Below are 24979 nucleotides of genomic sequence, written 5' to 3'. Positions count from 1 at the left end.
TCAAATTGCTGACAGTCTAGTAAGGTTGACATATAATATAAAGCAGTAGAGGTCATGGGATCCTGAAAAGCAACACCTTATTTTTGTTCAGTGGTGAAAGGAAGATGAAAGATTTTTAGCCAGTCTTCCAAACATGGAAGATACTATGTTTGATTTGAATCTTAAGGGCTAGTCAAATATTATCCAGGCTAGGAAGGCTTTCCTAGGCCAGAGAATAGCATGTACAAAGGCATGTTTGGGAAGCAAGAAATAATTAAATATAGGTGGATCATAATTTATGTATGAAGGGTTATTAGGATTTGCAGCTAAAGATATATGAATATATAGGAAGTAACAAACCTTCTGAATCAGACAAAGGAGCAAGATGTATATTCTTTCTTAAGAAACAACAAAGATTTTTCATTAAGGGAACGGTAACATGGTCAAGTTTGAATTTTAGAAAGCCACTCTGGTGGTATGTGAAGAATAGATTAGAAGTAAAGTTAAAGGCAGGTAGACCTAATTATAAGAAGAATAGATTTAGAAGTAAAGTTAAAGGCAAGTAGACCTAATTATAAGAAGCGATATGCTGAGCTATGGTAGTCATAGGAGCTGAAGAAATTTGAATGCTACTTCAGCAGCAAATATCTAATGTGGTGATAGTGTGTATGGACAGCTGGTTCAGTATAACTTTGAAGTTTCTGATTGTCTCAATTTTGTGTATAGTATCTGGGACTTCTTCTACATGAAGTGTTTTAGGCAAGCTTAGTGTCATGAAAAAATGTAAGTAATTGCTTGTGTGAAACCTTTCATTTATTCCCAAAAGTGAATTATAGTTCATCTATTTTATTATTTTTACCATTCTAAATCATTCCATTTTAAATAAATAGATAACTAGAACTTAAAATAACAGTGGTGTGAAGTGTCACCTAGTTAGGACAAAAGACGCTTCTGTCACTTAGGAAATTCTAAGGGATTTAAGAGCTCTGTGTCAGATGGTCTTGTTCAGCAAATTAAAAAGATCTTAGAAACTCTGTGTCAGGAACCATGGTGGCATATGAGAACAAAAGATTCCCCTAGCATCCTTATCTGCAGGGGCTTCAAGAGCTCTCTGTCAGGAACCAGTGGCAGAGACTAACATGTATATTTCTTATTATTTCACATATTGCCTTGAATGTCCAAAAGCCAGCTTTGTAATGAAGTTTCCTATTCCTGAAGGCAGTAATAATTTATCTTTCCCTAATTTTTATTAGCCTTTCTATATACATCTTTTCTTAGCAATTTCTTCTTTACATTATTGCTATTTCTAAATCTATTTCCTTTCTCAGTCCATAAGTTTCCTGAGGTCAGTATTCCTGTTTACTTATATTTTTATCCTTAATAGGCCTTATTGAGCTGTTTAAGAAGAATAACTTTAATTTTTTCTGTGTTTCTGGAACTATCCTATCCTATTTGCATATATTAACATATTTAATCCTCCAACAAGCTTTAGAAGTTACTATAAATTATAATATCTATTTTACAGAGAAGGAATTAAGGCTTAAGTAAGTTGCTTAATGTCATATAGATAGTAAATAGCAGAACAGGCTTTTAAGCTCAGGATTCTGGCTGCAAAACATAGGCATTTAATCACAGTACTATACAGTCCTTTGTTAAATAAGCGGAAGCAAAAAGGAAGGAGATTCTGACACATGGTGCAACATGAATGAACCTTGAAGTTGTTATGCTAGTGAAATACACCAATCACAAAAGGACAAATAATTATATGATTCCATTTATATGAAGTTAAATTCAAAGACAGAAAGTAGAATGGTGGTTGCCTGGGGCTGATGAGAGGAGAGAATGGGGAGTTAGTGTTTAATGGGTACAGAGTTTCAGTTTGGGAAGATGAAAAGATTCTGGAGGTAGATGGTGGTACTCAATACCACTGAACTATACACTTAAACATGGTTAAGATGGTAAATTTTATGCTAATAGTTTATCACAAAACAGTGACTTGAAAAAGACACATTGAATCCTTGTTACATAGTAGATATTGTCTATATATTTATATGAATTATCTCAGTTAAGCTTCATAATGGTCCTATGAGATATAAGTACTATTAATTCTACTTTACAGCTGTGGTAAATGAGACTCAGAGAGGTAAAGTAATTTACCTTGCTTAATGTCTTCCAGTTATAGTCCATAGTAAAATTAAGGTTTGAACTCTATTTCTAATGACTATGCTGGAATCTTTTTATGCTCAGTTATTCCAATAGTCAAAAGAGAATCACCTTGAAACGAAGTATTTGCTGCTAATTTTAGTACTTTTAAAAGCTATGTTTTGCCATTTCAAATTTAAATTATAAAATTCTAGGTGGATGAGTGTTGGTTACCTTTTAAAAAGGAGGTCTGTGACTTTTGAGAGAGTACCTGTGGGATAGTTACTTGTTGGGGGAATAACTTAGGCAGTCTGACCAAATCTGAGGGAAGTCATTACTTTGCCTGCTTGTCTTATGAGTTTCCTTTTTTGGCCTTACACTTAAAGGTGAGTACTTAAAAGTACTTTATACAGTACTGTATACATGCATGGTTTCATTCTAATGCTTTCATTGTGTAATGTTCTTTATAAATGACTTTTGTGTAATGCTAGCATGTGGGACTGCTTATGAATGATCACTGTTTTTATCAATAGCCCATGCATGATGACTATGACTTAAGACAAGAACAGCTAAACAAAGCTTCTCTTCTCTCTTCAAAGAAGTTTCTGGAAAACTTACTGGAGAAATTTAATTCCCATGTGGTAAGCTATAATTAAACATGTCTTCATGGATGTTTTAGAAGTGCACATGGACAAATTTTTTTGTCGTTGCTGCCCCCAACTTTGGTCTTTACTGATCACAGTTCAGCTTGGTCACTTCTTTTAGGACCATATCCATTCATCTGGAAAGGCTACCCTGCAAAGCCTTTAGATTTTTCCCATAATATTCCAGATTTTTGTTTTTTCTTTCTTTAAAAATGTCATTATAAAATAAACTACTCTAAAAATTAAGACAAATCTTAGTTCTTCAGACACTGGTCACAGTTTTAAAGATGGGCATTCCATAGCATCTAGAAAGAATATGGGCAATATCAGAGTTTTGCAAATATAGTCAAAGATTGCCTTTTATACAAATAAACATTACCTTTAGTTGAACACATCTGAGAAGTATTGATAATTCTCTTGAAATTTGACTGAATTTTAATTATATTCCTGTTGAGGTATAATGGATAGTGGATTCACTGTGTTAGCAAAGGAAATACAGTACCTTGAGAGTTGTCAAACTTTGAACCTCATGTTGAGAAAGTAAGGTCAGTATGGCTGATGCGTAGAGTAACAGGAGAAGATATTCTTGGTGTGTAGCAGCTGAAGCCCCCTTTCTCTAACTCTTTAAGGCAATTTGTTGCTTTGTTTCAGGATCATGGGACTGGTGCCCTAGTTATTAGTTCACTCTTGGACTTCCTTACCTTTGCCCTCTGTGCTCCATACAGTGAGACAACTGAAGGACAGCAGTTTGATATGCTCCTAGAGATGGTAGCATCCAATGGAAGAACCCTCTTTAAACTCTTTCAGGTGAGAGCTTATATTTTTCTTATCAGATAACTAATAGAAGGGAACTTCTTTGGGGGTCAGTTTTTTTTTTTAAGTAGCATTTATATGCTTCTATAGTAATATTGACAAGTAAATATGGCCTAGTCCATTATCATATAAGGAAATTTTAGCCTAAAGATTTCTTGGTGTTTCATGTAGAGCTCTGTTGATGACTGTTGATACTTTTTTGACTCTTGCCAATCTTGTATCTTAGAAGTAGTGAAAAACCCATTTTTTTCTATAATAGGTCCCAAATTCTCTTTTTTTTACTAATTCCCAAATAAAGTGAGCTTTAGCAGAGGTATTTATAAATGCTGGAAAACATTATTTATTTTATACAGTGCTGTATACATGTATGTATATATGATACTTAACATTTTTATTTTTGTATTACTGTTTGATATGTATCATTCAAACAAATACATGTATTCAAATAACTATATTATTGCAAGTATCAGCTGTTTCCCACTAATGTAAACTCTTTAGGTATCTGTATCTATAAAGCTATATTGTAAGAACACCTAAAATATTTAGCCATTCCGTGATCTGACTTTGAGATACATCTTTTACTGAGTTTATGGCTTATACTTTGCATAAAAACTGTATCTTCTTTAAGAATAATAGCTAAATGTGTCAAAATAAAATTCTTTTTTTATTTAGTGGTACTTTTTTCTTTTCTCTCCATTTTGAAGCATCCTTCCATGGCAATTGTAAAGGGAGCTGGATTGGTCATGAAGGCAATAATAGAGGTGAGAGAGTAATTTCGAAATTTTGTATGTACTTAATGTTAATTGGCTATTTTAAGTGAAGCTGACAAAATTGCCTTTTACTCTTTTCTGTGAACTGTGGGATTCTTGGGTAAGAAAAGTGGTTTTAAATCTTTATTCAGAAATTAGTTTTAAATTAGTTGCAGAAACAATCCTTAATAGTAAGAGTTTGAGGGTGGCACCTGTGGCTCAGTCGGTAAGGCTCCAGCCCCATATACCGAGGGTGGCGGGTTCAAACCTGGCCTCGGCCAAACTGCAACAAAAAAATAGCCGGGTGTTGTGGCGGGCACCTGTAGTCCCAGCTACTTGGGAGGCTGAGGCAAGAGAATCGCTTAAGCCCAGGAGTTGGAGGTTGCTGTGAGCTGTGTGATGCCATGGCACTCTACCGAGGGCCATAAAGTGAGACTGTCTCTACAAAAAAAAAAAAAAAAAATAGTAAGAGTTTGAAATTCTTGAGTAAGTGGGGTTATAGAGCAAATAAATCTTTCTGTTTCTGCATTATTTGTTTTATTTTCATTTTCTTTCTCTTTTGCTCTTTGGGGGATGGTGATGATGGTGGTATTGAAATACTGAGGTTACATGGAAATTATTAATGAAGTTAATACCTAGCAAAGTGATATTAAATAAGAATGGCAAAAAAAGTTCCTCCTCCTAAAGTACATTTGTAATTAAGCTCTAGAGATCAGGACTGTCTAAGCTAATGCTTCTTCAACATAGTTGCTTTATCTTGTTTTTTAAATAGATAAGGTCTATTGTGCATATGCATGTCAACCTGTGTACTGCAGCATTTACAGTGACAACAATCTAAGTGGCTCTTTAATTCTTGTATTCTTTTGTTGTCACAATAGCAATTTGGATAAAATGTAAGAGTGTTCCTTTTGCCAAAAAAAAAAAATCAGCTATTATGGCACATAAATATAGCATACATTTAAATAACAGGCATAGAATTAGTATGTCCTTAAGAAGCTTTTAAAAAAATACGCTATATAGGCATTGAACTGGTTGGAACATCAAAGTTCATTTGCGTATTTCGGGTGTATATACAAATATAGGCTAATTTCCCCCTCTTTAGCTAATATATTCTATGCTCGATTTTAGCTTCTGAAGTACCACATCTTTCACTTTTATAGAGCTTGCGGTGGCCAAGGACAGGACTGTGAGGCCAAATAGAAGTGTACTCCTGACTTTGATCCACTAATACATTGGCATTCATATAATATACTGTATAACATTCATACATTACATGTAGATATAATTATTCTGAGCCAAGCATAATCAGAATCCTGACTTTTGGTTTCAAGGATAGGCCACATATGTCAGATTTATAGCTTTTGACTAGAACAAATGTCTATCAAAAGATTTTATGAAACTCTGACACATATCTTGAATTTTTTTTTCTGTTAAAGCAATACGATCTTGAACAAAAATTATAATGTATAGAAAAAATACAAGGAACAAATAAAAATGAATTATCTCTATTTTTGCCACCCAGAGATAATTTCAATTGGTGTTTCAGTGAATTTCCTCTCAGGTGGTATAGTGTTCATGTTATATGTAATATACTATATGTATATTTGTATACATCATATTCATTTGATATACTATACACCTGTACTGTTTTCTCTAACATTGTTGGCATTTTTGCTTTTGACAGGTAGTTTTAAGTAACACTCTGCTTACTTCATTCGTAGTTCTGTGGATTATGTTTGATTGGTAGTTCTATTTATCTTACATCATCCTTTAAAAAAATAAAGAGTTGTGTTCACCATGAAAATGAATATATGGTTAATAAAAGCAGGTTTGGTTTTACAGATGCCTTTGGTAGGAATTACTGATTTCCCTGCGTTACTACCCCCCTTTGTTGGCTGGTGTGTATACCCAGGGAATGAATCCAATTTTAGTATTAAGTTAGGCTAAATATAAATCATAAGGTAAATTAATCTGGTCACATTTAAACCTTTTCCAAAGGCAGATGATATCTTAAAAATTGCCTGTACTTCTCCTTACTTATATTATTTTTGTTTAATTGGATGTTACGTTTTAAATTTTCATTATATATTGAATATCTTATTTAAATATGTAAAATTAGTGTTTCAACATTTGGGCAGCTCCTTCTAGATTGTTGCTTTAGGGATCATCTTACCCTTTTCCCAAAGGAAGGTGACAAAGAAATTGCTACAAAAATGCAGGAGCTTGCTCTAAGTGAAGGTGCCTTACCTCGACACTTGCATACCGCAATGTTTACAATAAGCTCAGATCAAAGAATGCTTACAAACAGGTATGTTGTTTAATTTGCTATAAATTTCTGTTTAGAAAATGGATTCAGATATAACTGAATAAGTGTTTGTATTATAAAAATATTCTATTTTCTTTTTATCCACCTAGTTTTTTTTATTTTCTTATAGAAAGATTATGCCCAGATGATCATTTTCCCTGTCTGTGGATAAGTGGGAGCGGAGAGGAATTGTTTGGTCTTTTCCCTACTGTCCTATCATGAGGTGCCGAACCCACAGTCATGGGACTAAAACTTGGGGAAAAGTACCTAGAAGCTTATGGAACTAGAACCACATGTCCAGGCCTTTTCTCTTTGTATTTCTTGCAACCCCGTGTGAAAATCTTGTATAGTTGATTTTAAATTATTTTTGGTCACTTAGGTACTCCAAAAAGAAAAAAGAAAACTTTAAAATATTAATATATCCAGCCAGCCTAAATCAAACTTACCCTGTCTTTTTTTTTTTTTTAACAGCTTTATATTTTATTGCCTTTAAGGGCAGTTTTTTCTTGTTTTTTTTTTTTTTTTTTTTTTTTTTTTTATTGTTGGGGATTCATTGAGGGTACAATAAGCCAGTTACACTGATTACAATTCTTAGGTAAAGTCCCTTTTGCAATCATGTCTTGCCCCCCTTACCCTGTCTTTTGAGTTAAACTTTTCCCCTTTGGTGGATCTTTTTTCTTCTAGTCATCATTCAGGTATAATGAAACATGTAAAATTATTCATTTACTTCAGGCTATTCCAGCCTTTCTAATTTTTTTTTCTGATCCCTGGTATGTGACCCTTTTGGCTATCCTAAGCATATCATATTATGACTCATTAGTAAAAATAAAGAGTGTCGTAAATATTTCATTATATTTTTGACTTTTTAAAATAGTGTAAGTTGATGACTTATGTTTACTTTGTTGCAGTACTATAAATCTGCTTTCTTTGTTACCTATGTCCAAATAGTATGTGTCATGGTATGCTGCCTTACCAGTGATTTTCTACTATTTATACTGTTATCAGAAACTGTCTACATTCCTTACTTACAAATGTTTGCCACAAAAGTAATTTTCTCTATTGCCTATGAGGACAGAAAGATATAACAGGAAGTGTATTTTCCTTAGTACTGTCTCATTAAAAGGGTAGATGTCATCTTTCATTAAAATAGACTATCTAACTCCCTAAAACCCCCTTGTTACATGTTTGCTTCTTGCATTCCTCCTTATTATACTTAATTAGTTAAATCCCCTATTGTGATCAATTAGGGTATTAGGGAAGAATTATAATTCAGAGAAAATTTCAAAATGCTAGTAATATTTGAAATACAGTATTAAAAAGCTATTAATGTATAGTAAAAATCCTGCATTTTATTTGCATTGCTATATCTTTTACAGATTGCTGTTATAAAGTGTTATCTCTTTTAAGAAAAACCTTGGGGAGTCACTGATATGATACCTATCGAACACCAGTGGAGGAAATTTACAAGTGTAATTACTTTGATAGGTCCCAAAATAGGCACTAGAATGAAGAGTTTTAATAGTGTTCACTTTCTGATGACAAAGTACAGTTTGGGCTTTACTATGAAGCTTTTGTTCTGGGAATTCATATATGTAATGTATTAAACATATGTCTGTAGGTGATTATTTGGTTATTTTCCTCATAGGTTTTATGATCATTCTTATAGTAAATGGTAATTGAATCTCTGCAAAAGCACAAAAAGGTCCGTGATGAGTAAATAGGATTCCTGCTTATGGGGAGCTTTCAGTTTAGCTGACAGATGTTGTCATGGGGATTAAGACTGATAAATGACTAAATCATAGATTCAACACGGATCTTAGATTTTCACTCCAAACTAAAATTTGCTTTTAACTTTTAAATGGAATAAGTAGGATAATTTGTTCTAAGTGGTCTGGGTCTTTGTCTAAATTCCAAAACTAAAAATATTTTCTTTCTATCTCTGAACTTGCCTAAAGGTTATATTAGAGCATATTTGTTGATTTTTTTTTATCCTTGTGCTCAGAATTCCAGAGAATGCTGTAGTCATTATATCAGGACTTAACCAAATAAACTATGTGATCAAGTCTAATTTTAAAAAGAATTTATTTTTTGATGGGGGTAAAAACCTTCTTCATGTTTGGGATCATTGAAAACTAGTATATTTACCAAGAAAGTATTTTAATTTGGAGAAAATTTTAAAATGTTATCAGTATTTGAATTAGTGTCTCAGACACTTTTCCACATGAAAATATTAATTTTTAATTATATTTAGATCAGAATGATTTTTTACTATAGCCATATTTCTTATAATTATGATATTTTGTTCTTAAAAATTCCTTTCTATTCTAGCTGAGATAAAGCAGCAAACCTTTTTCAACGTCTGCTTTTTTCAGACAGCTAAGTAGACATTTAGTGGGACTCTGGACAGCTGATAATACAACTGCTACAAACTTGTTGAAACGCATTTTGGTAAGTCATTTGAGATGCTGGAAAGATACAAAATTTCATTAAATTATCTATACTGTTAAAGGTAATTGAAAGGTATGTAGTATTTATGAAAGGAGTTAGTATATTGTATTATTCTTAATATCTAAATCACAGGGTTTATTTGGTTTTTAAAGCTAACTTTTCTTTTGTGCAGTTATTTTGAAAATGGATTTTTTGTTTGTTTGTTTGTTTTAATTTGTTGTATTTAGCCACCTGGCTTGCTGGCATACTTGGACAGTTCAGATCCAGTTCCTGAGAAGGATGCCGATCGGATGCATGTTAGAGATAATGTCAAAATAGCAATGGTAAATATGATTTTAAGTGTCTTATAAGAGTATGATTATACATAACTTATACTCTTCTCTGAATCACACTAAAAATTTAAGAAGCAAAGAATTCACTGCATTGAGTAGTAATATGTAATATTGTACATAAAGTTCACCTGTTTTAATTAAGCAATTCAATAATTTTTAGTATATTTACAGAGTTGTGCAACTGTCGCCACAATCTAATTTTGGAAATGAGATAGTTGTGGTTTTTTGAGACAGAGTCTCACTGTGGTCCTCCAGGCTAGAGTGCCATGGCATCAGCGTAGCTCACAGCGACTTCAAACGCTTAGGTTCAAGCAATCCTCCTGCCTGCCTCAGCCTCCTTAGTAGCTGTGACTACAGGTGTCTGACACAATGGTGGGCTAATTTTTTCTATTTTTGGTAGAGACATGGTCTCACTCTTGCTCAGGCTGGTCTTGAACTCCTGAGCTCAAGGAGTCGTCCTCCTGCTCTGACCTCCCCAGAGTGCTAGGATTACAGGCGAGAGCCACCACACCTGGCTTGAATGGGGTAATTTTATTGTATGTTGTTTCTCTAACTCAATTATTGGCACATTTAGAAATGTATTTTTAAAAAAATTCAAGTATTGGGTGGCACCTGTGGCTTAAAGGGGTAGGGCGCTGGCCCCATATGTCAGAGGTGGTGGGTTCAAACCCAGCCTTGGCCAAAAAACTGAAAAAAAAAAAAAAAAATTCAAGTATGTAATACCCTATTTTGCATATAGTATGAGATTGATAAATATTATTGGTGAAAGGGGCCAACAGTGAAAAAAGTTACTTAGGAAGGCCTTTTTTCCTTATAAGATCTATGAAAATTACTTAAATATCTTTCGTGATACAATAGTATTATAATTTCTTATATGTATTCTTTTTCTGTCCTTACTCCTCTTCCTCTTTATGTACCCCTCTCCTGCTTACATCTTGCTACTTCACTGAACCCTCACATCCAGTATTTATCATGTCAAATAATATGAATCAGCATTTCGTAGTTGTAAAATCAATTTGCAAACAGGTATGTAATGGTATTATTTTATAGGATCAGTATGGAAAATTTAATAAAGTTCCAGAGTGGCAAAGACTAGCTGGAAAAGCTGCTAAAGAAGTGGAAAAATTTGCCAAAGAAAAAGTGGATCTTGTATTGATGCACTGGAGGGATAGGATGGGCATTGCTCAAAAAGAGGTAAAAATAAAATCTATTTCCAAACTTCTAGCACTTCCGTTTGTCTTAGGTCTTCTTTTGTTACTATTCCCAGAAATGGTATTCTGATGTTTCTCATCAAATATCTGCAGCTTAAAAATGAATGTCACCTAATTCTAATTCATGTTGTCGTATGTTTTTCTTAATTCATAGTTTAATGAATTAATGATTAGGTTGTTATTTAGGTATTTAATATAGAATTCTCTTAATTTTTCTACAATTCCGGTTTTTATACTTTTAAATTCATATGTGTTTCCTTCTATTAACTTTGCTTTGTACCTATAAAAATGAAGGTGCCCTTGGGGTGGCGCCTGTGGCTCAAAGGAATAGGGCACTGGCCCCATATGCTGGAAGTGGCGGGTTCAAACCCACCCCCGGCCAAAAACTGCCCAAAAAAAAAAATAAAAAAGTACTGTTCTTATTTAGCATTTTTATTTGTAACTACCCAGACAAGTATTTTGGAGATAAGATTCACATTTTTTAATTAAATTTATTGCATATGCTTACAATTTGCTGTATTAGTTCCTCAAATCAAAGTTAGATATAAAATAGTTTTTTTTTTTTTTTTTTTTTTAATTTGTTTGGTTTAGAGTAAATTTATTTCAGGTTAATGTGAGGGTACAAACAACCATTAGGTAGAGTCCTTCTTGTGGTTATGTCCCACACACAAAAGGTGTGTCAAACACCCACACCCTGTGCCCTTCCGTGGGAGCACCCCAATCCCCTTTCCCTCCCCTCCCTCATTACGCCAGTGTAAAATAGTTTTAATCTCATTCTTTAGGGTGTAACGTCTAATTCAGTAATGCACATTCTTCTACTTATAATGGATTGTGCAGTGTTTAAGAATGGAATAATGTCTCCTGTAGAAGGCAACTTGTTTTTGTCAATCAGACTTACAATCTTTCCTTTTAACCATCTCTTTTTTATGGTAGCTATTTCCTTATTCAAGGAAAATAATTTTAATGTATTTATAAAACAGATGGGTTTCTTATGGATTACCAGAATATATAAACATAATAGAACAAATATTGCAGTCTTGTGTATCTGTCTGAAATTGGGACCAGTCTTCAGTTTTTCATAACTTGAGCAGAATAGGTTAATGCTAATTTGTGTAAGTGATACATTCAATATTAAGGATCATGAGGCAGGCTTTCACATGAGTAGGCTAGTATAGAGAATACTGAACTTTGAATTGGTTAACCTACATTTAAGCCTGATCCCATCACTTATTAAAAACCCAAGTTATGGTTTTTTTTCAGAACCTTACTTCTTTAATAAAATCACAATAATACAATACCTCCCTTCTCTATCTTGTAGGGTTGCTTTGCTGTACAAGCAAGATAATATAAAAGCACTATAATGCATGTCTCAAAATGATAATATTGTTATAACATTTGAATAGTTGAAAAGTCTACAGATATGAATTGTCTTCAGTTATTTATTAAAAATTACAATCTCCTGGCTTCAGGGAGTTAAATTCATTTCTAAAATTGCAGTAGTTTCAAGGTGTTGAGTATAATTATTGTACTGCAAATAAGTTCTTGGTATCAGATTCTATATGTAACATTTAGCTAATATAACCATCAACACAAAGCTATTTCATCTAGAAATATGGATAATTGCTGGTTAAAGATAGCAGTTCAGAAGGAAAAGAATGTGTTTTTAATATCAAAAATGTTATACTCATTTGTTGGTATCATTTACATTGAGTATTGTTAAAGTTTTAAGCAAATGATGATGCAAATTAATGTACTGGTCAAGAAGATCTTTTGGTAACATGAACTGAACATCTTTCCTGCCTGGGTACTATTTTTAACATTAATTTCTTAATAAGATAGCGAATAATCTTTGTGACAATTTTATTCATAGAAACACTAACATCAAAACATGGAATGATTTTGTGCCTTAGTTGAAGTCTGAAAACTAACCATTGTCAAGATTGGCCATCTTAAAATGGGCTGCATTTCTTACATAATCAGAATGTTTGTGGAGTCATTTCTATTTGCAGCTGATGCTTTGTTGGATTAACAGTAACCTTTGACTAATATATAAGATTTTTTTTTCTTATTTATGTTATTTTTTCAGTTCAAGGGTTTGTTTAGCCAGTTAGAGCCCTTAGTTTATGTTTCAAGTTCAGTCAGCTTAGTTTATGGAGAACTGTTTATCCTTTTTCTATATAGCATTTGTTTTCATTCCTCTAGACTCTCAGCCTTTGGTCTTGGAGGGAGGGAATTGAAGAAGGTTTAAGGAAAGGTTTTTCATTAAAACAAAATTTTGAATTGTTTATATGCTCTAGTTAAGCCACCTTACATTAGTTTTCATGATGGTGCACATAATTAAAATTTATAGGAAACATTTTCTATATAATCAATAGGTTATATACGGCAAACAGCATTTACTTCTTAAAATTTACTACTCATTTTATTTTTATTCTTTCTGTGTCATGCAGTCTGTTGTCTTGCTTTATTTGCCACTTCTTAAATGAAGTTACAGACTTCCCTGTTTTAATCTATATTACTTTCTACTTTCTGTTTCTGTCACACTGAGGATTAGAATTCTCATGTTTGAGATACGTACAGGTTTTACGTGAAGCAGAGATTTCTTAACCATCAGTTCTTGTGCAGACTTCAAAGATTCTTTGAAATAATCTCCAGTTGTAAACCTTACATATGCGCTTATCTCTGAAACAGGGCCCATAGCTTGGTTTGAATTCTCAAGGGAATATGTCAGCCTGAATGAGTCCTTGGTTTAGAAAAGGAGATGGGCCTTTTTCTCTCTTAAAGTGAAGATGATTGTATTGATGGCATCCTCATATAATTTGTATAATAGACAATTAAGCAGATTTAGGTTCACTCTTTTTATTTTCCTTAAAATCTGTTTTTCTTTTTTCAATTAAATTCAGGACAAAAACAATATGGTGAGTTTAATTGTGGCTGCTACATGTATGAAATGCATTGAACTGCCTGGCATGTGGCGTCATCGTCAATATTCTTTAATGAATTTAAGTCTCACTTCACATGTGTCTGAATGTAGATACTTATTTTTTCTTCATTAGCTATTTCAATTTGTACTTGTTCTCTTGACTTTAGTAGCACTTTAATAACCTTCAGTCTTTTGCATTTATTGTTGTCCCATGACTTTTGTATTAATGCATGTAAATGTTTGAAACAAGTCACTGTTTTTGACTATGATAAATTTCATTAATGATCACTATAAACATTAATAAAATGTGGCATTGGAGCAATAACCTCAGGCTGTGTGGGAAATATTTGAGTAACACTTCAGAATTACACACTGGAAAGTAAATTGTATGTGTGATAATTTAATGTCCTATTTTCATATTTTGTAGATTTTCTTTCATTAATTTGTTTCTGAAAGAGATGTTTCTTATTGCTTATAAAGTGATAATCTTCTGACTGAGCCTGTTGGTAGCCCCAGATTAAGCACTATAAAGTACTTTTCTATTCCAGAACATAAATCAAAAGCCAGTAGTTCTTCGAAAGAGAAGACAAAGAATAAAAATAGAAGCAAATTGGGATCTCTTCTATTATAGGTAACCTTTAGGCCTCTTTTCCAATATAGATTAAATTTGGTATTGCTGTTAGAGGAATCATGACATTTTTCTTCCTTAGAAGTAGTGCTTTATGCTGTCATGTTCAGGAACTTTTACTGTTAAGTTTGGTGTGATTAGAGATGCTTGCATAAAATTAAGGCTTTTTATAGAGTGTTAATAGCTGAGGATCTAAGATTACTTCAAAGATTTTATTAAGGCCCAGAAGTGACTACTTTAAATGACTTTTTATGGCTTAGAAATAATTGCATACTTCCTTTAAGCCATGTTGGGAATGGAGTCTTAAAAGGTGAGATTGTGAGAAATGAGTATCCAGTTGTCTGACCACATATACTTTTCTAGCTTTTCAAATATGGTAACTCTTCTTTTCCCCATCCACTAACCCTGCCCTCACCTGCCCCACATAACACAATATTGAAGAACATGGAAACATTATGGGGAGTTTGCAGAACTACTTTAAGATAACTCAGTACTCAGTCTGGAAGCTAACATGTTGAATATACCTTGGCTAATAAAGAAAAAGACATTCACATATATGTTTTAAAAACTTCCTACAGTACTTTAAAGCATATAGTATATATATAGAGAGAGCATATTATTAAGTATATATATGCCTTGGATTTCTCCCTCAGGAATCCCTCAGTTGTGTTGTTCCCCCTTAGAACTTCCTTGGAACTCTGAAATGAGGCTTTCTAGGAGGATTGCAGATTGAAAGTAAGCAGATGTGAAGTCCAGCCATCCCCAGTTCAAACTTGTGCCTAAATGAATTAAAATAGTTAAGTTATTGTAAGAGTAAAAGGCAGATGTTTCAACAATGCTCAATCATAGCTTGGCAGTTTAGCAGTATTCTTTCTTGGGTAATCTAGAAAGTTCTAGTATTGCTTTCCCACATACTGCATACTCAGAAGTCCAGAGATTCTTACCCCCAACTTTCAATTTTGGTATCTGACAATATAATTTTTTCTAACTAGGATTTATATTAGCAATAAATACTGAAATTGAAATATCAGGTTTTTTAAAATTCACATAAATTTGTCGTTTGTATTCATTTTTCCCCAACCTTATATGATGAAAATTTCTAAACATAGAAAAAGTATGTTTTCCAATCAATACCTATATACCTATCACCAATATTCTACCATTAACATTTTATTCTACTTGCGTTATATATGTTTTATTTATATTGGCTAATGTTAATTCCACTGTTTTCTTGCTTATTATAAGATGTAGTTGATATATATATAGTTCTTTTCTTTTTAACATTTATTGTTTCCTACCATTTTCTGATTACATATGTATCTAGGTTTGGTCAAGACCATGCCAGATCAAACCTTATTTGGAATTTCAAAACACGAGAAGAACTGAAAGATACTCTTGAATCTGAAATGAGAGCATTTAATATTGATAGAGAGCTTGGTAGTGCTAATGTGATCTCTTGGAACCACCATGAATTTGAGGTAAAAGTTTAACTTTTGCATTATATTAATCTTAATAAATAAAGCATTTACTATCTTGGTAGTGTTGGGTTTTTCATATTGATATGGAACTTGTGACTTTACCTTTCTCCTTAATATTATTAGAGGAAATATTAGAAAATTTTAATCTTTGCCCAACACAAAAATTAAAAATTAATTTTAAGTTACTCACTTTGTACCTGAGAATCCTGGAGAAGTTTTTTTGTTTGTTTGTTTTTGTTTTTTTTGTTGGCCGGGGCTGGGTTTGTAACCGCCATCCCTGGTATATGGGGCCAGCGCCCTACTCTTTTAGCCACAAGTGTTTTAATACATTTGATCCTATGCATTTCACATCTGTTCTTTGGGGGTTTTGTTTGTTTGTTTCCCCTGGCACCTTTAAATTTTTTTTCTCCATTGAAACACATCCTGTTTACCTTGTTCCTAAACAAGGGAAAACAAGAACAAGAAGCATTTTGGTGGTATATAACTTTATACATGTGTGCATATATAATTTAAGTATGTGGATAAAACATACCAACATGTAAATAACATGTAAATTTGAACATATGGATGATCCTGCCAGCTTTGATCCTTAACTGCATTTCTAAAACATGTTATAGTTTGAATGAACTCATTCCCTTGTTAGCAAGTCAAAAACTTCTTTACTTTGGTTTGAGGAGACCTTGTATCCTGGATTTTCTCCTTTCTCTCTGTCTACTACATCTCAATCTTCTGCACTCAATTTCTTCTCAACTCCTCCACCGCTAAGTGTTGACTGGCCCCAAAGAATAAGTTCTTGGATCTCTTTTCATTTTTATTCATTGCCTCAATGATTTCATCAAGTCCCGTAGCTTTAGATGTTTACTTGCCCATGGCTTCCAGATTTTAATCTCCTGTTTAGACTTTCTTTCCTTTTATCTCCCATGAGATATCTCATGAGCATCTAGAACTTTTTCTCCAAAATGATGCTTTTGTTCTTCCCCTTGCAGTCTTTGTGATCTTGTTACTTGTTCTTTTCTAGTCCAGCCCTTGAAATTATCTTTCTCTTGTTCCTCAAATCCATTTTGTCAACAAGTCCTATATAATGCACCTTCAAAATTTATACAGAACCCAACCTTGCCATTGTTGGATCGTAACAATATCACTACTTCCATCATTGCCTCCCTGTGAACTATCATCAACATAGCAACAAAATGATCTTGTTAAAAATGTAAGCAGATTGTAGCATTTCTTTGCTGAAAACCCTTGTGCTCCTATGGCTTCCCATCTTACTTAAAGTCTGAGTTCTTGAAATGACTTACAAGATAAGGGTCTGTGAACCCCCCACTGCAGATGCCTGGCATTTTCTCTTTAACTCTCCCTTTCTCACTCTGTTCCAACCATATTGGCTTCCCTGGAAACACCAAATTCATGTTCTTGGTCTTTTTACTTGTTTTTCCCTCTGCCTACAATAATCTTTACCCTGGATAGTCTGAAAATCATCTCTTTCAGATCTTTCGAATGTCATCTGAGCCGGCCTTCCCTGCTATCTTGTTTAAAACACAGCCCTTTTTAGGCATACACATATACTTCCTATATCTCCTTTCTCTGCTTTATTTCACTCCATAGCTCTACTGTCTCCCAAATGTCATATATATTTTACTTTTTTATCTTCTCTGCTTGTATCTTTTTATCTTCTCATGCTTGTATCTACAGTGCATGGCACACAGCATAAGCTTAATAAGAAGTTGAATTAATTGAATGTTCATAACTTACAGAAGGAAAATGAGACAGAGACTATATATTTGATTTCCTGTAGCATGTTTTTAGAAATGAGTTATTTTAGGCTTTCGAAAGAGAATTTTGATAACCTGATTAGAGAATTCCTTTTTACAATTGCTTGTGAATCTTTCTTTGAGACAGACAGCCTAGGTATAGGGTCACTGTGCTGCCCCAGCTCTTGATCTCAGATTTCTCCCTCATTTGTCACCTCTAATTAGTAGACTGGGGTAATTTCATACACAGCAAAGGAACACTGTACAAAAATGTGAAATGAAGCTGATGTTTTGGTTTTAATTCTTGGCTCATCAGCGGAGGTTGAGCTAGGGTGGGACAGAAGACCTGAAGAAGCTTGTGTATGTTAGACAAACTTTATGCTATAGGACCTTCTACTCCTTGCTTAAGAGTAGAAAAGAATGAAGCAGACTTCATTCTTCCTCCCTCCAAGCCTTCATTGATGACATGTATGCTGTGACAGTTTTTATCAGTAAGTTTTACATTCATAAAATTGGTATATAATTCCAACTCATGAAACCCATGAAATAGTAAGTCATGTTAATAATGAATTAACAAGTATTTTCAGATATAATAAGCTCTGAAAAGAATTATAAGAAGTAGTTATGTGGATTGCCAAAAATTTATTGTAAACTAAAATAATGTAATTTACTTTTTTAAATAAAGGTTAAATATGAGTGCCTCGCAGAGGAAATCAAAATAGGAGACTATTACCTGAGATTACTATTGGAGGAAGATGAAAATGAAGAAAGTGGATCAATTAAGAGATCGTGAGCTACTCTCTGTATCCTGTTATCTTTGTTTTCACTATTGATTTCATGGTTATTTTTATCGTGAACTTATTTTTTTAATCTAGGTATGAATTTTTCAATGAGCTCTATCATCGCTTCCTCCTCACCCCAAAAGTAAACATGAAGTGTTTATGTTTACAAGCCCTTGCTATTGTTTATGGCAGATGTCATGAAGAAATAGGACCTTTCACAGATACTAGATATATCATTGGAATGTTAGAAAGGGTAAGATATCATTTAAGGAAACTGCTGTTTGATAGTGTCACTGGTGTCCATGTTAAGTTTCAAACTAAATGTAAATTCTGTTTGATCACAATATTACTATACCTTTCTGCATGAGTTTTTCTATTTACATTATACTTTTTATCTAAGATGAAGAGGAAAATGTCTAATGGGTTAGCATTTGTCCTTACTAGTTTATTTTTTCTTTTAATTTCTACTTGAACAACTTCAGTGACCTATTTGCCAATCTTTAAATATAAATGTGGATGAGCAGAACAGATATATAAAAGAAATAGTGACTTCCCGAGTTATATGTACTTTGGTTTTCTATTTCGGAAAAATCTTAAATGATGTTGACACCCTATGTTTAGAAGAATGAAGATAGTAAATAATTTTTTGGAATTGCAATGATCACCCCCCCACACACACACCAAAGAAACTTGCGTTAGCACCTTTTTTTAATTTTACAAAGTTTGTCATTTTATGTTAGAGTTTATAAAGTTTAACATTTGAGCATGGTAGGGTGACAGACAAATCAATTCATTCATAGTCCAACTCATAAATTCATTTCATTCATCATACAGCTCATTTGAATGGTAACCTGTTTATTGCAGTGTATATGCTTTCATCTGTGTTTACATTTATCTTACATTTACCGTTTCAAATTTCAGTCAGCTGCTTTAGAGAGAATTATTTCACCAATTTTTAAAAGCCCTTTATGATTATTATACTTGCCTTAACTGTGACTCATGTTTTGTGGATTAGAAAACTGATTCTGAATAAGATCATAAAACATAATTAACATAATGAGAACAAAAATTCCTATTGTTTGTTGTTAAACCAAACAGTGCTATTGAATTTTAATTCAGCATTACTCCAGTGAACCTAAAGTACTTTTTGGCATAACATTTGTATTGGGGGAAGATATATTTTTCCTTGTGTTTGTGTTAATCATGATGTGATTTATGTGGAAAATTACTTACCAGTTCTTTAGAGTTTTTACTTAATTTAAGAGTATCATTTAGAATAATTCTTTCATTTACTTCCGTGTTTATATGTCTCCTTAAAACTATGTATTAATCTGTTTAATGACTTTTAAAATATCTGCCTTTCTAGGGAAATTAGACAAGTTATATAAAATTATAGAGAATATTTGATATTGAGGAATTATATACTTGGCGACTCCAGCGATTTTTTTTTTTTCCTTAATATTTAAAAGACAACGTTGTTTCTTAGGGACTATTATTTGATTTTGTCCAGTAATGGTAATATCTTAATTTTTGTTTTCACTTCTGACTAAACTCTCATTTATGTCAATAGTGCACAGATAAACTTGAACGGGATAGGTTGATCCTCTTCCTTAACAAGTTGATCCTTAATAAGGTACAGTATTTTTGCATAAATATGCTATCATTCCAAGTAATGTGAATATGTAAAGATAAACTGTCATAGTGTGAGTGAATTATCCAGAGATAGTTCTTTTCTTATCTTCTCCTTTTTAGATCAAAAAGTGTTCTAATATTACAAGTGCTGAATAAATTAATGATAATAAAATTTCAAATGAAGAATAGTGAAGGATAACCTTTAATGTTAAATGACTTAATAATAACAAATCCCAAAAAAAAAAATAATAATAATAACAAATCCCTAGGTGATTCTTCTTTAGGGATCTTAAAGATTAAATTTTAAATGAAATAAATACTTGCTTGATATGAAATGGTAAAGCAATTGAAGAGATAAAATAGTCACCTTACTGGTATGGTTTCTTTTAAAAGAAAGGCATTTTTAAGAGATTCGTGCTGGTTTCTAATAAGAATCCGTGGTTGTGATATATAACATTAATTCACAGTTTTATGATATTGAAATAAAGTCTAAGTAGATTTTTATTTTTTAAAATCTTGCTAACACCAATTTGCTTAGTGTTATTCTTTCTTTTGTAAGAATGCAAATTTTTTTTTTTTTTTTAAGACGGAGTCTCACTACCTCACCCTCCGTAGAGTGCTGTTGCATCACAGCTGACAGCAACCTCAAACTCTTAGGCTTAAGTGATTCTCTTGCCTCAGCCTCCCAAGTAGCTGGGACTACAGGTGCCCGACACAACATCCTGAACAACACCCTGTTCAGCTACAGGCGCCAAGCTGAATGCAAATGTTTTTAAATGAACTATAAGTCCTAGGAAATTTTCATTTATATTATAGTGTGCTTCTTGTAAATTACTAGTTTTTAATTTTAAAATTAAAACTAGAACTTTAAAAGATTTTTTTATATAGCGGAATTATTACTGATTATAAAATCTGTGTATTAAAAATACTTTGGCAGAATAATTATAGAACCAGAGTTTATCGTGACAATCAGTTTATTTCTTTCACTCAGAGTATTAAATTCTTATGTGATCTTTTTAATATGGTTTTACCTTCTAATCTAAATTCATTTTCCTTGAACACAAAATCCTGAAAATACCAAGCAATCTAGATGTGTGTCAGTTATTTCTAAGAGACTCCAAGTATTTTCCCCTGTGAGAATTGTTCTACTCTGTAGGACAATAGTAGTACCTGTTGGAGAGGAATGTTTTAAATTATGTAAAAATTATTTTCTCTTCCAGAAAAATGTTAAGGATCTCATGGATTCAAATGGAATTAGAATCCTTGTGGACTTGCTTACCCTAGCACATCTCCACGTAAGCAGAGCTACTGTACCACTGCAAGTATGTATGCTTGTCTCAGTTTTATAAGCCTAACATTCTTTGAATACAATTTTAGGGTCAAAAGAATCATAGAAATATGAAGTATTTTTCTAATAATTATAATAGTACTAATGCCTGGGAGATTAATTCATACATTAAAAAAAAGAAGTCACCATGGGAACAATCTAAAATGGACAGTAAGGATTGCTCCTGTGTTTTATTTTTCTAATGTCTTTTTTGTCTTTCAAAGTAACTGCATATCTAATGTGGCTTTTAGAGTTTAAACTGAATTAAGCAGATATGTAACTAGAACTTTTAGCATTGACAAGAATTTAGAATATGCTTTATCTTAAGGAATCTGGAGACCTTGTTGAAACCAGCCCAGGGGACACAGCTGGAAGTCTACCAAAAGACCATTTGATTTCTTTGATGTTTTGTTTTTGTTTTTGTTTAATTTCCTGGTGTGGGATGTGTTACGTTAGATTTTCTCTGAATTGTAACCAAAAGTGCTACTGGAATATTTAGAATATGGCATTTTTTTATTATCAAGTATAAATAATGGTGATCTTAATGCTCATTACATACCATTACGGTATACCAGGTACTATTCTGGTACACATAATACATTAACTTTTTTTTTTTTTATTAAATCATAGCTGTGTACAATAATGGAATCATGAGGTACAATGTGCTGGTTTTATATACAGTTTGAAATATTTTCATTGAACTGCTTAACATAGCCTTCATGGCATTTTCTTAATTATTGTGTTCAGACTTTTATATCTACATTTAGTAAATTTCACCTGTACTCTTTTAAGATGCACCAAAGGTGGGGACCCACTAATTACCCTCCCTCTACCCGTCCTCCCTTCTCCCTTCCCTTCCCTTGCCCCTTTCCCCATATTTTTGTGCTGAGATTGGGTTATAGCTTTCGTATGAAAGCTATAAATTAGTTTATTAGGGCTGAGTACATTGGGGACTTTTTCTTCCATTCTTGAGATGCTAACTCTTTACTAAAATCTCCCAGCATCCCTGTGAGGTAGTTACCATCATTATTTGCATTTTATAGAGGAAGAAACTAAGAAACATAGAAGCTAAATATATTGCCAAGGGTCACCCAATAAGTGGCAGAGCCATACATAGAACACGGCAGGCTGTGCTCTTTACCACTTTCTAATACCACTATATATAAGTCTAGCTGAACGCTGATAGTTGGAGGGGTATTTAAAATCCATCTTACAATAAAGTACATTAACTACGTAAAAATTCTATTCAAGGTTCTTACAAAACACGATAGAGAAAATTGTCAACTGTTTATAGTTAGGGTAATAGATTGAAACTAAATATTTAAAACCACTAAAAACTTTCCTCTTAGCATTTTCTCTCTTTGATCTCAGAGGCATATTGAAACTTTTGCTTGGAGTGAGGTTTTTTCCCCCAGTGGAACTTTAATATTTTAAGCATTGTTGTTTAAGATTAATGGTATATGTTCTTTATATAACTATTTTCAGTATGCTTTGCTACTAAAATTTTAGTGTCCTGAGAATTTACCGACGACTGTGGGGGATATGGATGTCTTAGAATTTAAGAAATCATCTGTTTCAAATGCATATTAATAAGGAAATAGGCCAGGCTCGGTGACTCATGCCTATAATCCCAGCACTTTGGGAGGCTGAGGCAAGAAGATTGCTTGAGTTTAGAAGTTTGAGGACAGCCTGAAGTATAGCAAGATGCCATTTCTACAAAAAATTTTTTTAAAAAATTAGATAGATGTGGTGATGCACACCTGTAGTTTCCACTTACTTGGAAGGCTGGGGTAGGAGATCACTTGAGCTCAGGAGTTTAAGGGTACAGTGAGTTATATCACTATACTGTAGCCTGGATGGCAAAGCAAGACCTTGTCTCTTAAAAAAAATTAATTAGAAAAACAAAAGGAAATAGCTGTTTTGGACTATTAAGTTAAGCATTTAATCCTTAACTCTTCACATAAGGTCACCTAAAATTTCAGGAGAAATTAGTGCTGTGCAACTTTGTCTTATGACATACATTTTGCCCTCTTTTATTTCTGCCTTAAAAAATAACAAATCTTTTTAAAACTTAGAGCAATGTGATTGAAGCTGCTCCAGATATGAAAAGAGAAAGTGAAAAGGAATGGTATTTTGGTAATGCAGACAAAGAGAGAAGTGGCCCATATGGATTTCATGAGGTATTTGTCTTAGAGAAAATGTGAAGATCTCAGTCTTTCTTATCTTAAACTGTCTTGCTTAGCTCTCATAGAGATGTGGAATATTTTAAAACTGTGATTTGAATTACTGTCATCAGCTCCAAGTGCCAGTTTCCATGTGAAAGATTAGATGGCTTATACTTCTGGAGAACCACACATGCATACAAAATCATGTCTTCAAAACTTTGTTTAAAAGCTCTTGTTGGCCAGGCAATAGTGGCTCATGCCTGTAATCCTAGCTTTTGGGAGGTTGAAAGGAGAGGGTAACTTAAGTCCAGGAATTTGGGACCAACAGGGCAATGTAGTAAGATCCCATCTTTACAACAAATAAGAAAAATTAATAGGGCATGGTGTCCCTTATCTGTAGTCCCAGTTACTTGAGAGGCTGAGGCAGGAGGGTCTCTTGAGCCTTAGAATTGGAAGTTGCAGTGATGATGATGCCACTGTACTGTAGCTCAGGAAACAGAGTAAAACCCTATCTCAAAACAAACAAACAAACAAAAAAAAATAAAAGCTATTGTTATAGTGTTTAATGAACTTTATATTTAAAAAATGGCTATCTTAGTCATTTTTCTCAATTTTAATGCTTCTATGTGGTATGAACAGATAAATTTTAATAGGCAGTCTGAAATTGACTGAAAATTGCCTGTTCAGTCCAAGAACTAAGGTCACTCTCCCTCTTTATCTGTTAATATTTGATCCTGCTCTCCTATCCTTAGCCTCCCAGGCTCATTTGGAATTTGGCCAGATAGTTTTATAGAAAATCACACCTTCTGCTCTCATGTAACTTGGTCATTTTATACTCTCCTTACCATTTTTACTCTTTCTAGTGTTCTTTATGCTGTGCTAGTTAGCCAACTAAATAATTTTTTTATTAGCCGAATAATAAAAAATTGTTAATTTATATTATTAGCCAAATTTGGGTTCCTAAAGGCTTGTCATCAGAATTTTTTTCATAATCTTGCATATTTGTTTCATAGTTTAGTATGTATTTATTATAAACATTGGCAAAATTTTGCATTTTATTTTGTCTGTTTGTAATAATGTCTTAAATCCATTAAGATGCAAGAATTGTGGACCAAAGGAATGTTAAATGCAAAAACGAGATGCTGGGCTCAAGGCATGGATGGATGGCGACCACTTCAGGCGATACCTCAGCTTAAGTGGTGTCTGTTAGCCAGTGGACAGGCTGTCCTGAATGAAACTGACCTTGCCACTCTTATATTGAACATGTTGGTCACAATGTGTGGATATTTTCCAAGCAGGTAAAATGTAGTTGAATATTTCCATAGTTAAGAATAGACTCTAGGGCAGCGTCTATGGCTCAGTCGGTAAGGCGCCGGCCCCATATACCGAGGGTGGCGGGTTCAAACCCGGCCCTGGCCGAACTGCAACAAAAAAATAGCTGGGTGTTGTGGCAGACGCCTGTAGTCCCAGCTGCTTGGGAGGCTGAGGTAAGAGAATCGCTTAAGCCCAGGAGTTGGAGGTTGCTGTGAGCTGTGTGATGCCATGGCACTCTACCGAGGGCCATAAAGTGAAACTCTGTCTCTACAAAAAAAAAAAGAATAGACTCTAAAACGTATTTTTCTCCCTATTTGTATGGATGCTTCCTCAGAAATGTTATAGGATCATTCTAG

At 33.4% G+C, this 24979-nt stretch overlaps 1 protein-coding gene across 3 annotated transcripts in view; it reads left to right on the top strand.

Annotated features, from left to right (window-relative positions):
* Positions 1-24979, top strand: part of DNAJC13 (DnaJ heat shock protein family (Hsp40) member C13) — a 147387-nt gene that overhangs the window by 51918 nt on the left and 70490 nt on the right. For all 3 annotated transcript variants that reach the window (XM_053599522.1, XM_053599523.1, XM_053599521.1), the window contains 15 exons: positions 2655-2762; positions 3417-3572; positions 4283-4339; positions 6514-6635; positions 9005-9080; positions 9308-9403; positions 10463-10606; positions 14095-14177; positions 15499-15652; positions 18089-18192; positions 18279-18438; positions 19756-19818; positions 21038-21139; positions 23220-23324; positions 24405-24607. In XM_053599522.1, the coding sequence (XP_053455497.1) occupies positions 2655-2762; positions 3417-3572; positions 4283-4339; positions 6514-6635; positions 9005-9080; positions 9308-9403; positions 10463-10606; positions 14095-14177; positions 15499-15652; positions 18089-18192; positions 18279-18438; positions 19756-19818; positions 21038-21139; positions 23220-23324; positions 24405-24607 (1733 nt within the window). The remainder of the gene's footprint in view (positions 1-2654; positions 2763-3416; positions 3573-4282; positions 4340-6513; positions 6636-9004; positions 9081-9307; positions 9404-10462; positions 10607-14094; positions 14178-15498; positions 15653-18088; positions 18193-18278; positions 18439-19755; positions 19819-21037; positions 21140-23219; positions 23325-24404; positions 24608-24979) is intronic.

The sequence above is a fragment of the Nycticebus coucang genome, chromosome 8 (genome assembly GCF_027406575.1).
Source record: "Nycticebus coucang isolate mNycCou1 chromosome 8, mNycCou1.pri, whole genome shotgun sequence".
Lineage (NCBI taxonomy): Eukaryota > Metazoa > Chordata > Mammalia > Primates > Lorisidae > Nycticebus > Nycticebus coucang.
Note: the sequence above shows the minus strand (reverse complement) of the source record. Positions and strands in the feature narration are given on the sequence as shown.